At 39.6% G+C, this 13,557-nt stretch overlaps 1 protein-coding gene across 2 annotated transcripts; it reads right to left on the reverse strand.

Moving 5' to 3' along the window:
- Window positions 1-139: 139 nt before the first annotated feature.
- Window positions 140-12,387, reverse strand: LOC121960035 (E3 ubiquitin-protein ligase AMFR-like). Of its 2 annotated transcripts, none has more exons than XM_042509734.1 (14): window positions 12,213-12,387; window positions 11,313-11,632; window positions 11,131-11,223; window positions 10,834-10,998; window positions 7,801-7,953; window positions 7,226-7,266; window positions 5,765-5,897; window positions 5,522-5,655; window positions 5,263-5,373; window positions 4,748-4,944; window positions 4,357-4,460; window positions 3,806-3,940; window positions 3,418-3,608; window positions 140-2,214 (listed from the first exon to the last, which is right to left on the reverse strand). In XM_042509734.1, exons 2-14 carry the CDS (start codon window positions 11,565-11,567, stop codon window positions 2,058-2,060), a joined length of 1,869 nt encoding a protein of 622 aa, XP_042365668.1. In that variant the 5' UTR covers window positions 11,568-11,632; window positions 12,213-12,387; the 3' UTR covers window positions 140-2,057. The 2 variants fall into 2 exon arrangements, with proteins under 2 accessions (XP_042365668.1, XP_042365597.1); XM_042509663.1 differs by having other exon boundaries at window positions 11,313-11,647.
- Between the last annotated feature and the right edge of the window lie 1,170 nt (window positions 12,388-13,557).

Here is a 13,557-nt window from a genome sequence, read left to right on the forward strand (position 1 = left end):
TAAATACTCGTGGAAGCCATCTGGAAGAAAAAATGATGCCGCTCCAGGTTTCAAAGGGTTAATAGGGGGGGGTAAGGGGAGGGGGGGGGGGGGGGGGGGGGTCAGAGATTGGCTCAAGAAAAAGGATCAAGTGACGATGTTTTGTTAAAAAGCTGTAGAAGCTCTGTTTATTGAGTCTTTTGTATTAACATATTTTACAAAAACTAGATTTACAGAAATTATCCATAACTGAACCATTCTTGATGTAGGCACAAAAATACAGGAAAGCTCAGTCCAAAACAGCATTTCACTTCTGATTAAATAAGTAATGGTTATGAAAGATAACCCATGATTAGGAAAATATATCATGGATATTAAGAGCTGTTAAATAACTGAATGGAAAAAAAAACTGAAAGTGAAAACTGTCATCTCATTTTTACATTTTGACTAATTTAAATCTGAAAACTAAATCCTATAATGTATCGTTGTACAACACCTCAAGAACAGAGTTTGAGCCCTAAAATAAACACAAAATGAAGATCACAACACTCCAGCTTTTAGTGGAAGTTTGTGGGCTGCTCTTTGGGATAAAGTGGAAGGAAACAAAAGCACTTTAGTCTAGACTCATGCATCTCACCCAAAACTGTTCTTGCATTTTAATAACAAGAAATCAAACACCTATAATACACACAGTCTTCATCTTTGTGTCCATTGATATGTCTCAACCAGCTACTACTCAGTGAAATTTGACAATGTGGAGAGTGTTTCAAAAGCCCAGTCCATGTTAAACATTATTGAAATCAGATCTTTGAGTAGAGGATGATTATGTTCCTCACAATTCTGATTTTTTAAAATTAGCACTCCTCAATGTGAGCAGACAAAGGTCGCACAAATAAAACACCCTGTAAATGTGTTCTGAAAGATTCTTTGTGTCATTTAATATCTAGAAGTGTTCAGTCAAAAGGCAGCTGGATTTGTTAAGTCTTAAGAGTGTTTTGTTGCTGCTCATTTTTACTGCCGAAGCCGAGTGGCAAAACATCCACAAGACAGTCCAGAAAGTACGGCTGTCGCAGACTTAACAACTTCTACATATCCTAAATTTCAACATGATGGACACAGATAACCATAGACACCATTGATATATTCAGTAGAAAATAATATTTTCTTATTCAGAGAGAACTGCTCATTATCAGAGGAGAATTTAAGAAAGACCGGAGGATGATGCCCATTGTACTTGTACAAAATGTAACACATCCCCTTTGTTGCCTATGCTTCTCAAGGGAATGGTATTAGAAAAACTAAGATGTACATGCACTCCTCCTTGTTAAATAACAAACCTGTCTGCAATGGGTGACATTACACACTAAATACAGAATAACCCATGTGGGTCAAAAACACTTTGTTTGCAGCATTACTTTTGATAGGAACATTCATATTTGACAGAAAAAGGCTGAACAATACTAAAGTGACATTCTCTTACTCCAAGGTAAGACATAAAAACATGTTGTTATTTTGCCTACACTTAGTTCACAGTTGAAACTCATAAAATAATTACACACAACTACATCAGATGAGTTTCTCCATTCAGAATACGTAGCTTTCCACCATGAGCAAAACAAGCGAAAATAAAGTCTGATAAAAGGAAAACGCATAAAAGACCCAAATAGCTTTTATCTAGCAAAGACATGTCCAAACCCTTCTCCTAAAAGACTCTTCTGAACGCAAAGCATGCTCGTTTTTGTCAGCCAGTCCCAATCATGGCAGAAAGTGAGTTCCTACTGAAGCTGGTGGTTGCAATGTGTGGCACGTGAATAAAGGGCAATGCAACCTTGCACCAATCAATTTATATAATGCTCCAAATACTCTGGAATCAGTGATGCAGAGGCCATTCACATTAGTCCCACCTTGTTTAGGCAGCCCAAACAGTCCAAAGGCCATGTTTGAAATGCTTTTTAATTATCGTTAGAATCGGTGGTGACCACTGAATGTACACCAAATAGGGGAGGTTTGAAATGGCTCTTTCTGTGCCTCTTGGGATGATGATGTGGTCGAATCTTCTGCTGACGCCAACCTGTATATCAGGGCGCAGGGTCTTGTTGATTTTGCATGCGTCTCTCTGCAGCTGCCGCCATGGTTCTACGTCTCATAACAGTCATATGCATTTCTGGAACAGTGTCCTCCTCCAGTCCAGGCAAATCCTCATCTTGCTCCTCTGGACTCTTATTCAGATATCTCCTACAGAGAATTAATGAACAACATATGATCATGGGAACAGAAAATGCAAGGTAATGTGCAAAAGGCAACCAAGAACGCAACTGTGCTTTTCAGCTAGTCTGGTAGCTGAGTAAAGAAGCCCTTTCATTGTATTTTGTCCTGCCTTAGACAAACTTGTCTCACAAGGATCTATTTTCACAAAACACTTATTGTACATCTGAGCGACAAAGCAAAATCTAGTGTGGTCGCACACCCGACCTCAGAAACTTTGTGTTTTTATTTTGTTTTTGAATATAAAACATGTTGGTACCACGTATACGTAGGGATGTCCCGATCAAATGTCAAACATCGAATTGGGGGCCAATCAATGCATTTTTTGACTGATCGGGAATATTTAGCTTACAGAGCATCCGATCCTTTGTTTTATGTCAGCTGTCACACAGACAGCTTTTCACTTTCATGCAGATCAACGAGGAGCGCCGCCATTAACACTCCTCCACTCAGCTGTCTGTCTCTCTTCTCTGCTGAACTAAAGGGCAGCGCCTGAGCAGCGACTGAGACTCACCAGCAGCGAAACACCACACACCATCAACAAAAACGCACTCTGAGAATGTTTATTTACATTTTTTACCTTTGTTTTGAGAGTCTCACATTTGGCCTTTTGCTGTTGCAAAAGCTCAGAGGAAACACAGACAGCCGTGCTGAGTTCACTACAACCTCACTCACCACTCGTATGTGAGCTCTGCGAGCAAAAAGCCAACACAGCTTATTTATTAATAAAGTGTATTCAGCCAAAAAGATGTGCAGTCGACAAAAACAAACAGCAGAATTCAGATCATTCAGGTTATTGAGACACAGGCTGCATCGCAGCAACAATAGCTGGATTCTTAAAAGCACAGAGACGTTTCATCAAGTCAGCGAGGCCGACAAGATTAATAGGAAGAGTTTGTCTTTTTTTATACTTTATTTTGTAAAATATATAAATAATAATAGGCTAAAAAATAACAAGTATCAAGAAACAGCTTGGATTTAGAAATTTTTAATAACTTTTAAGAAGCCTGCTTAAAATTTGCACTGTGCAGCTGTATAATCTAAGAAAACAAATATATCGGATCAGGACTCGGTATCGGCAGATACTCAATATTAAATGACTCAGATCAGGATCAGGACGACAAAACAGTACATCTCTAATTTTATGAGGTCAAAAACCTGCAGTGTACCAACCTGCGTGCCTGTTGAAGCATCTCTTCTTTCCTTTGCTTTAACATCTTCTGCCTCTCCTCGGCCGACTTAGAGAAGCGACCTCCTCTGACTTCCATGTTGTCTGACTCACTGAGGCTCTGCTCAGCTGCTCCACTGGAACCGTCCTGCTCATCTGACACAGTGTTCACCTGTGCAGGAGCACGCTCTATGGCCTGACGAAAGAACACAGACAAAGTATGTCACAGACTGTTGCATTCTGCCTTTTAAGTAAACCACAGGAATGTAAGCAACAAGAAGCAGAGGCAAGAAGGACTGACAGGGAGGTACCAGGAGACCACTGTGTTATTAAAACAATGACATTATGTAAAAAAATAAGCTGCTATTAACATTTCACCCCATGGTGACTGACCTGTGTTGGAAAAGGCACCTGGATGCGTCCCTCCAGGATGTTGTCGGTGGTGACTTCCACAGAGCGGGTCAACTGCAGATCCTGCATCACCAGGTAGGAGGGCACCTGAGGGAACATCTCCTGAACCTGATGGGCCTGGTGACCAGAGGGTTCATCAAAACGGAGAGATAGAGCGATAGAGAAATAATAAAAAGGAAGATTATTGCTGGAAGACCCGAACATAACAGGTGAACATACAAAACTAGATTTAACTAAAACGTAAGACAAAATACTTTATGTAAAAAACTTAGCATACAGTTTTAATGATTTACATGAAAAAAAACTGTTGAAAATACACAAAATCTTTTGGGTTTTAACATATTTTCGAACAGTTCATGTTAAATCTGTTGGTTAAATAAAGATGTTATCACTATATCAAAACGCATTTGCGTTAACATAAACTTTCGACAGCGGTCTAGGGAAAAAAAATCAATACCTGACCTCAAATTGTTAGCTGTATCATCGTTTATGAAATTCAAAATAATTTCTACTAACTGTGAACATGAACTCACCATAGCCAGAAGCTGGGAGTTGTTGGCCTGAGCAATGCCCAAGATATTGGTGGTGTGCATTACTTCCACTGAGAAACTGGGCAACCAACTGGCAATGCGAGATCCTGAAAGAGAATGTATGGGTTTTAAAAGTCATTGTAACACCCAGCCTATCTGAAGTGAGGTCATTCTTGCCTGCAGACAAGATTGTTAACTTGTTACATACTGTTTACTTCCTCAGTCTGACATAAATCTAACCGATTTATGAAGAGGAGGGGGATTAGCTTTTTCGTAACCAATCACTCAAGACCAAGATGTTATGCCGACATAACATCAGGTGATACTGAGATATTGAAAGAGAATCTCCAAAACCAAAATCATCCTTGGATGAATTTGTGTCTGACCAACTTACCATCAAAGTGGAAGAAGTGATTGTGTTGGTTGATATGTGGTCTAGCATCTGGAGCAGCTCCTACGGGGCCAATATTGTCTTCCAAACCCCCGCCCTGCGGCGGGCTCCTCGCCTGGCCGCCATCTCCGTTAATGTTCAGCGATGTCCGACATGTTGGACACGAGGTGTCCTGCTCGAGCCATGAGCGCAAACAAGAGCTGCGAAACATACGCACTCAACTTACAAATGTTCTTACAGAATTTCTCAGTATAAAAAACTCGACATTAGTCTTCTGTAGCTAAACATCAGGATCTTTGTGTGCAAGACTTTGGGAAGTAGCCAAATCAAGGATACTACATTCCAGGCTGGTATGTTACATCTGGTTGCTTAGTATTCTTACAGTTTCTCCTTAAACCATCTTTATTCTGCAAGAAACTTTTTCTAGGCTATGGAGCCACAGGTCGGTGGTAACAATATAACAATGGACTGCTAAATATTGTCCATGGAGGGATATCTGATTAGAAAAAACACTTTACTTGTGGAAGAGATGGCCACAGGGTAGTTTGCGTGCTGTCAACATGGTGTCCCAGCAGATGGCACAATCATCATCATTAGCAGCCAGCTCCTCTGCAGTAGCAACTGCAAATCTGCACACCAAGTCCAGAGTACATACAAATAAAGATGAAACAAGTAATGATAAATGGATCCATTAGAAATGCTTTAATTAAACAAACAAAGAACCACAAAAGTATACGTCAAAAAGAGATAAACAATTAAATGAATACATATCATCACCTGGCCTCCATGTTGTTGATGACACGAAGGTAATTCTTGTGTCGGCGGACACGACGCTGGACCTCATGGAAAAGATATCGCAGCTGCATGAAGATAACCAAGCTGGCCATAGACAGCCATATGTTTCCAAAAAGCTAATGAGAGACAAATTGACAAATTGATTAAAGATCAGGAGAGAAGGAAAAATACACGGGGGCATTTCCATATCACTATATGCCGACATCTGTTCCCTCTGTGTCTTACCAGCATATGGATATGGTGCATGAGGTCCAGGAAGAGCATAGCCAGCTCCATGATGAAGTCTGTGTAGTAGACATATGTCCCCTTACTCTCCCAGGTCCCTGGATGGTTCAGATCCCACAGATGAATAGAGTATCTGAGGGGACATGTACAACTCCATCAGGCCATGAAACACAGCTGATTTTTAGGCAGTGTGGTGGATGACTCAGTCCTTATCTTAGATGGAGATTGGAAATCCATAATGCATGAAAACAAGATGGTGTGAAAGCATTACAGTACATAAAAAAGGTAGTGTTGCCACCAGAGGCAAAACATTGACAAATTAGGTCAGAGAAGAAAAAGAGAAAATTAGAGTGAAAGAGTGTATAATATTCCTGTGTATAATAGCTCTAAACTCCCTGTCTGAGCATTCTTTAATCCTTAAAAACTCATGCCTTCATGCTTTATGGCTTAGATGTAACTCTTCAGCTTTGCCTCGTTTAGTATGCACAGATTTATGAGTAGCAAAGAAGTGCCACCCTGCAGCCGCTTGCCTTTACGTGATACCCAAGCTTATTTGATCTAGCTCTAGGCACGCTTTAGTATTTTCAAGTGTACTATGGGGCTTTGTGCATTGTGTATGAGTATGGTTTAGCACAATAGTTTCAGAACAGGATCACTGTTTAACCACACTATATGAAAGTTGTTGTGTATACATGTTTTTGTCTAAATAAACCTTGTTCCTCACTGCAAGCTCTGACAAGTTGAAGCAAAAGTGCGACTTAATTTGCAAAATACAGATATGTAGCAACTCCTGACTTCTCCTGATACCCTTCGTTTCACCAGTGCTGTGAAAAGCTGCAGCCCGCAACATGACGGATTGGTTTCTTAGTGTTGTGACGTAACAAACCCATTAAGTCTGAATCTGCGTCCTTATGACTGTCATTAGTACACTGTAGTTCCAAGGGAGAAATGCTCAGCCATGGTGTTGATTGCTTATTTTGCAGATAGTATAGAAAAAAACACCCTATGGACATTTTAACAAGGTTCAAATATGCAATATTACTAGAGGGGGTCTTTAATGCAATATGCTTGGTTGAAAAAAGAAGTGGAAGTAGTCCAATGTTGATAAACTCCTAATCTACTGTGAGCAGCATCACAAATTAAACACAAACAAATGAAAGAACAGACAACCTTTTTTAATAAAGTTAATTGTTTTTGCTTTGTACCAGGCCACAGCAATGTACCTGACAACAGTTTACACTTTCCAATGTTAGACTGATATCTTTGAGTATATGAGTGCTTTGGCTGATTAGAGTTGTTTCTGCTGCTAGTATAATCCTGACCACTCTCTTGGGGACAAAAAAGCCTTTCACACTGTGTAACAGAGCCAGAGAAAAACAAATGGTGTAACTAACATTAGCTCCTGACTCTAAATCTGCACAGGCTATGTCATCTGCACCAGGAGGATTTAAGTGGACTTACCGCATGATGACATGCCCAGTGCGTACAGTCACTAGCAGGCACTGAAGAAGAAAAGACACAGATATGAATGTGATGTAATTCTTGTAGTCCATACAGTACAATCCGAGATCTGACATTTCAGTTGTGACAAAAAAACTGTCTGAGGCAAATGAGAAGTGTTTTGTGCTAAAAATGGCCCAGTGACAGTTTGTGTTTATTAGCCTAAACCTCTCTTTAGAAATACATCCCCTGAGGGAGACTTATGTACCTAATAAATAAGCCTTTTTCTGCAGTGGACATTTTGACTTGTCAGAGCAAAAAAGCACAGTTGTTATTGATTGTGCTTTTCCTGCTTTGATGTCCAACTGTCTGCCATAAAGAGGCCTTTTAGTTTATTTTTTTTTGATATGGCACATGAAACACATGACAGTTTTATCCCGCCCCATTTAAGACATACAAATCAAATAAACGGATGAATCTTTAAGAAATATAAGGGCCTAACCAAAAGCCTCAATGATAGAAAGAGTCCATAATCATCATTCCTTTGTCAACATATGGCCCCCATTTTTTAGAAAGATGTGGCTCAAGGTTCTCACCTCTGCTGCCATAAAGGAGAGTGTGTGCATGCCATGGGAAGCTCCCAGCAAACCACAGACCACAGCCAGACCACAGCAGTCCAGCAGCAGGGAGACCAGCAGACAAATCACTCGAACATGGCTGTTCATGGGCGTGGAGGGCGAGAAAGACAGCTGCAGGGAAGAAAATGTGAATTATGAGTGGACTGTGTCTCTCTTAGAGATGTTCCCTTTCGTTATGCCCTAGGGTTACTGGGGAGCTTTTTCTTGTCTATTGAGATATCTTGTGATGGTTTGGGAAGTTCATGTGGGTCTGTTCAGCCCTCGTAGACATTTTATTTGATAGAGGTGCTATGCAAATAAAGTTACGAATTCAAAGTAGACTTCACTCGGCCAAGATTCCTACAGCCTAAAGCAATTTATATTCAAGACTATTTAATGCCACTGAGAATATAATTTTACAATAACCAAAACAAAAACAAACAAAACATTCTTAGAACATGACTTTTTTGGTGACATTCATGCAAGGGGAATTCAGCAAATCTTATATATCAGTGTCGGTCGGTGTTATCAGTTATTTTGAAATTTTACAATGCAACACCAGAAAAATCAGAAAATGCTACTTTCCTGTTTCTGAGCCTTTTCAAGACTTCTGAAAGATTGATTTAAGACACTGTAATACAAATTAAGGCCCTATTTGTTAGATTTGTTAATTCAATGCCTTTTAAGGCTTCTTAAGGATCAGCAGCAACAGGAAGGATTCAGACTATGTGTTTTGTTTAAATGCTCACAATCTCATACGAGTACAGATTATTCTGGCATTTAAAGAATACATATAATCATCAAACAATACAAAACCTGCTTGTGTTCATTAAATTGACAGCTGTTGATGGGAAACAGCTCAATAATAGAACAATACATCTGAAAGGGGAATATTCCTAAATCAAAATAATTTAATCAGCCACCATAGACCATATATTTTTTCTAAGCCTGCTCACACACATGCATGACATGTTTTTATATTGTGCTCAGTGCAACACTCAAATGACATTTCTACTGTATTGGCTGAGAGGAAACGTGAACTTTTCCCTTCAAAATAAATACAACCTATTTAAATCAATAGACTCCTCACACACGACCTCCCCAAACATATGTATTTTGCAAAACATATCCTAAGACTTTAAACTGAAAGATGACATTGTCGACAGTGAAAGGAATACAATTCAGGACCTCATTGCAATCATTAAAAAAGCTGAGCTGAGAAATAAAACAGGTCCCATCAATTTTGTAAAGCTGTAATGCCACAAGGTTTCCCCTGCACATCGACAACATGATATACCCATCATCTTTAGCAGTTAACCCTACATGCGTCATCTTCACCCCAAAGTTCAAACCACAGAACAGGGAAACAGGAAGGAAGACAGCTGGGCTAACACTCCTGACAAACCTCAACCTAAAATGAACATGCCACAACTTCAGATATACAGCTAAAGCTGTGACACAAAAAATAAAACTAGTTGACAGTCACACACAACATGTGCACATACAAAACTGATACATTTTTACAGCTCAGCAGGCAGAAATTACTCTCTGGTACACTAAGCCACTCAGCACTTGATCACAGGCAACATATCAACTTAATGCCCACTGTCAATGTCATTACTTGTAAGGAAAGGAGGCCAGTTAAACCTGATATTTTGTTTTCCCCAACATGCAGAGCACAATCTGATACAGGGACATGTCAATCAGCAGCCTCACATGCCAGTACAAGAAACTATTAATAGATCCAGAGTTGAGAAGGGCAAGTTACTCTCAGACTCATGGGGGACACTCAGGACACCTTTTAAAAAGACCTCTCTATTAAGTTTGGAAATGCATGCAGGTGTCTTCAAATGGCAGTCTTCTGTCTGGCTACCTCACACTCACTCACTGTCCTTATGAGTAACACGACAGCCATAAAAAATGGAAGTATGTCTATCGGGTTTACTGTGTAGCATAAACAGGAAAACAGGTTCATACAGGAACATGCAGGCTTATCAATTATATCATATAAAATCTCTCACACACACACATACTTTTGTGCATGAGCTCTAAAGTTTTTTGTGTTAACTGTGCAGATTCCTATAAAACATTTCAAACTCGACAACAAAGCCATTCTATAAGGGTTTCTTTGTATTTCCTGTTGGAATATTTTGCAGTGTTTTGGAATGACATCAGCAGACAGGAAGTGAACATGGACCCAAGCTGTTGTCTAGCTATTCCCAATGCCTGCTGATACCTGTGTGCAACAATGGTAATGTGTCATTTTACAATTTGTGCACTGTTTCTAGCTGACATTTCTAACAGAAGAATAAATTGTGGCCAGAATAAATTGGTGAACTTGAGATAAGTCAACTTTGTCCTAAAGATCTATGTGTGCCCTGCTTTTTTACCTTTGGGTGTTCAATATTGGAACTATATGAACTTTGGTTTAGCACCACAAACAAATACTGGGAGGGTGCATCCTCTCAAAGACCTGCTTATTTCTGTAGGAATGTTGTGTCTTGTCCAAACAAACATGAGCTCTGTAGCAATACAAACAAAAAAAACAACCTCCAGGTACCTGTGACAACAGTGGCCTTCACTAAGACAAATCTTCTTCAGATGTGTTTGCTTTAAAATCAGAAGGGAAAGATTTTTATAATAGTCTCACAAGCTTGCGATAAAATTACCCAGCGAGTATGAAAAATATATATATATTTTGTGGCCCATCCAAAAAATATCAAGTGTCGGCTTATTTCTGATATGTTTGTGCTGATAAGCCTTACGTATTGGGTCAAAGCTGACTGGCCGGTTGAGCATATAGTTTACTATCAGTAGTTGTCGTAGCCATCCTCAGTTGAATTAGATTGGACAATTGTGAATAGAGTGTATTTGTAATGATAACAGATTCACAATGTCATTTTTTTTAATGTTTTATTGTCCTTCCCTGGATTACCATGCAGGACAGTCACAAACCATGGTTGGGGGCACAGGAATGAGTAACGAAGAAAAGAGAGAGAATAGCATACTTACATATTCAAATCTGTCTTTGCAGAGCTGCACCATGAGGTGGAGAAAGACCAGAGCGGAGAACCACAAACACCACATGACCACCTCCTCCACTGTCTGTACGTTTAACACTCCAAAGATGAAAATGAACTTGTAGAAGATAAAGTTCCAGAACTTGTCTTTCAGGTGCTGAGGAATAAACACAAAGCAAATGAGGTGCATTTTTTTCTGAGAGATCTACGCTCAAGTAGAGCTGCTTATTACCCCAGGCATGAGAGCTGCGGCATGACTTATTTAATACTGATCTAAACACAGACTTACCTGCTTCTCACTGACCCTCAATGGGCCAAACACCACATACTGAATCATTTTAGCAATTAACATCAAAGAGCAGCAGAATGTGTTGACCAAAACCTACAGGAGCACAGAAGATAAAGTGACAATCAGTTTTTGTTTCATCATCTTAATAAGCAATGCAAAGTCCAAACCTGGACGACACTCACCCATACAAAGAGGCTGTCAGTGACAAGATACCACAGGACAGTGGTTGCCAATTCTGTGTTGCTAATATCATTGTTCAGATGTTCAAGATCCACTTCAGGGGGGGCTGGTGTTTCATCAGTTTCCAAGACCCCAAAACCCGGATCCGTCACAGTGGTGTAGGCACTAAAGATGCTGCCAGCAAGCAAAGCCACACTCAGCGCTGTGTAGGTCTGCAGGCTGGGCCATGGAAACCTCTCCAAAAACAGCAGAGGCATTGCAGTGTTTACGGTCCAGTCCTCAATTTGGGGAAAATTGTGTTCGCCCCGATCCAAGAATTGATCTGGGAAGAAAAAACCTGTGAGGGTAGACGCGAGTTACCTAACGTTAGCCAAAAGTTGCGTAAACATTAGCTTTGTTAAATACATTCAAAAGTGTTCGCACGGGATCGTTGCTAATGCGCGTCAACACGTCGCCCATTATTTAGTAATGTTTTGAAACAGGCAGTTGGAAACACACGTACAAGATATTCTTGTTTGTTTTCTAATTAGTTAGAAGATTCACGTTAGCTAGCCAGCGGATATGTTAGCTTACGTAGCTTCTCCCTAAGCAAGGCTAACTTCACGCTAGCTCATTGCAGTTTGTAAAGGGTACAAATTTCTCTTGAGTTGGGCTGTCTTTGGTCAAATGTAAAAGGTTAAATCAGCCAAACAAAATGAAAACATTTAATCAGCGATTTAACTGGCTAACCTTCACATTAATACCTTAGTAGCGGTAGAGATAAAGTTAAATTCACGCCCCCAATATTAGCTATTTACCTGGCTAACGTTAGCTAATACTAGCTTATTTGTTAGCTGACATTAGCTACGTAGCTAGCTTCTGTTAATCACTGGTAAACAAGCTCGCATTAAATCGTCACTTACAGCTTGTCACAAAATTAGTTAAACACAATATCCAGCGTCCCTCGTTGTATACAGTGGCGTACTGTTAGTGCAGATGCACTTAGAAAATCGTAGTTGTCAACATCGTCATGTTTATTTCATCGTGAAGGCAGCTGGCTCTGAGAGAAGCCTCCTCCTCCTCCTTCCGCTTCTTCTTCTGTGAGGTTTTACGGCAGCGGACCTCTGTGGTGCTGAATTACTGCCATCTTCTGCAGTGAGCTAACTCCTACAGCAGTCAAACTCAACTTCCACCCTGCGGGCCAAATCTGGCCCCCAACCTTTTTCTAATTCACAATAAAAAATAGTGATTCAAACTGAAACATGTTTTTGTACCTTTCGTATACATAGGAGCATCCTCCACATCCCATGGACAGAGGTTGTAGCTCAGCCCCTTATGTCCTGAAATTCTAGAAATGTCCTAACATCCAAAAAATGCCCTAAAATCTGAAAAAAAAGCTTATTTCTAAATTCTTGTAACGTCCTGAAATACTAGAAACATCGTCAAATCTGAAAAATGGCCCCAAAAAAAACTGAGAAATGTGCTAAAACAAAATACAAAAAAAACAAAACAAGAAACATCGTAAAATACAACAAACACCTTTGAAAAATTCAGTGTCCTAAAATCCCAAAAATTCCCCCAAAAACTGAGAAATGTGCTAAAATAAAATACAAAAAAATTACAAGAAACATCGTAAAATACAAGAGACGTCTTCAAAAAATTCAATGTCCTAAAATCTGAAAAATGGCCAAAAAATTAGAAATGTGCTAAAATCTGAGAAAGACCCAAAAATTCAAGAAATATCATTCAAGTAATATGCTCAAATCCGAGAAATGTCCTAAAATCCTGGAAAAATCCTAAAATTTGAGAATCAATCTGAGATATAAAATAAAATCACAGAAATACCCTAAAATCCAAGAAACATCCTAAAAATCCTAGAAACATCCTAAAAACCTGGAAATATGTATGGGGCTGCTGCAACTGGCCCCTGACCTCTTGCTATTTTGCAAAAGTGGCCCCCAAGTTATGTCCCACAGTGTCAGATTTTTGCCATCAGCTTTGTTCTCCCTATAAGCTTACCAGACATTTTATACCTTGTCCACTTCCATCTTACTCCAGTGTGCTCTTTAATCCAGATCTTGTTAGCTCTAATGTTTTAATTTCCTTTTCATGTCCTATCTTTTTTATGTAGAGGCTATTTCCTGCAACTAAGGCACTGCTCTGAAGAACTACTATTTATCACAGTAGGGGGTGGCTTCGGGTGCGACTTTGTTGTTGTCGTTTTTGTTTGTTTGTTTTTGTTTTTGTTTTTGTTTTAATATTATGACC

The sequence above is a fragment of the Plectropomus leopardus genome, chromosome 1 (genome assembly GCF_008729295.1).
Source record: "Plectropomus leopardus isolate mb chromosome 1, YSFRI_Pleo_2.0, whole genome shotgun sequence".
NCBI lineage: Eukaryota > Metazoa > Chordata > Actinopteri > Perciformes > Serranidae > Plectropomus > Plectropomus leopardus.

Bases quoted from the DNA above. Each gene is read 5' to 3' on its own strand.
- LOC121960035 (XM_042509734.1), bottom strand. From the start codon at position 11,567: ATGCCTCTGCTGTTTTTGGAGAGGTTTCCATGGCCCAGCCTGCAGACC. The intron at 5,656-5,764 runs GTAAGACACAGA...GTCTCTCATTAG, and splicing joins TGCACCATATCCATATGCTG to CTTTTTGGAAACATATGGCT. The intron at 4,461-4,747 runs GTAAGTTGGTCA...ATTCTCTTTCAG, and splicing joins TCACTTCTTCCACTTTGATG to GATCTCGCATTGCCAGTTGG.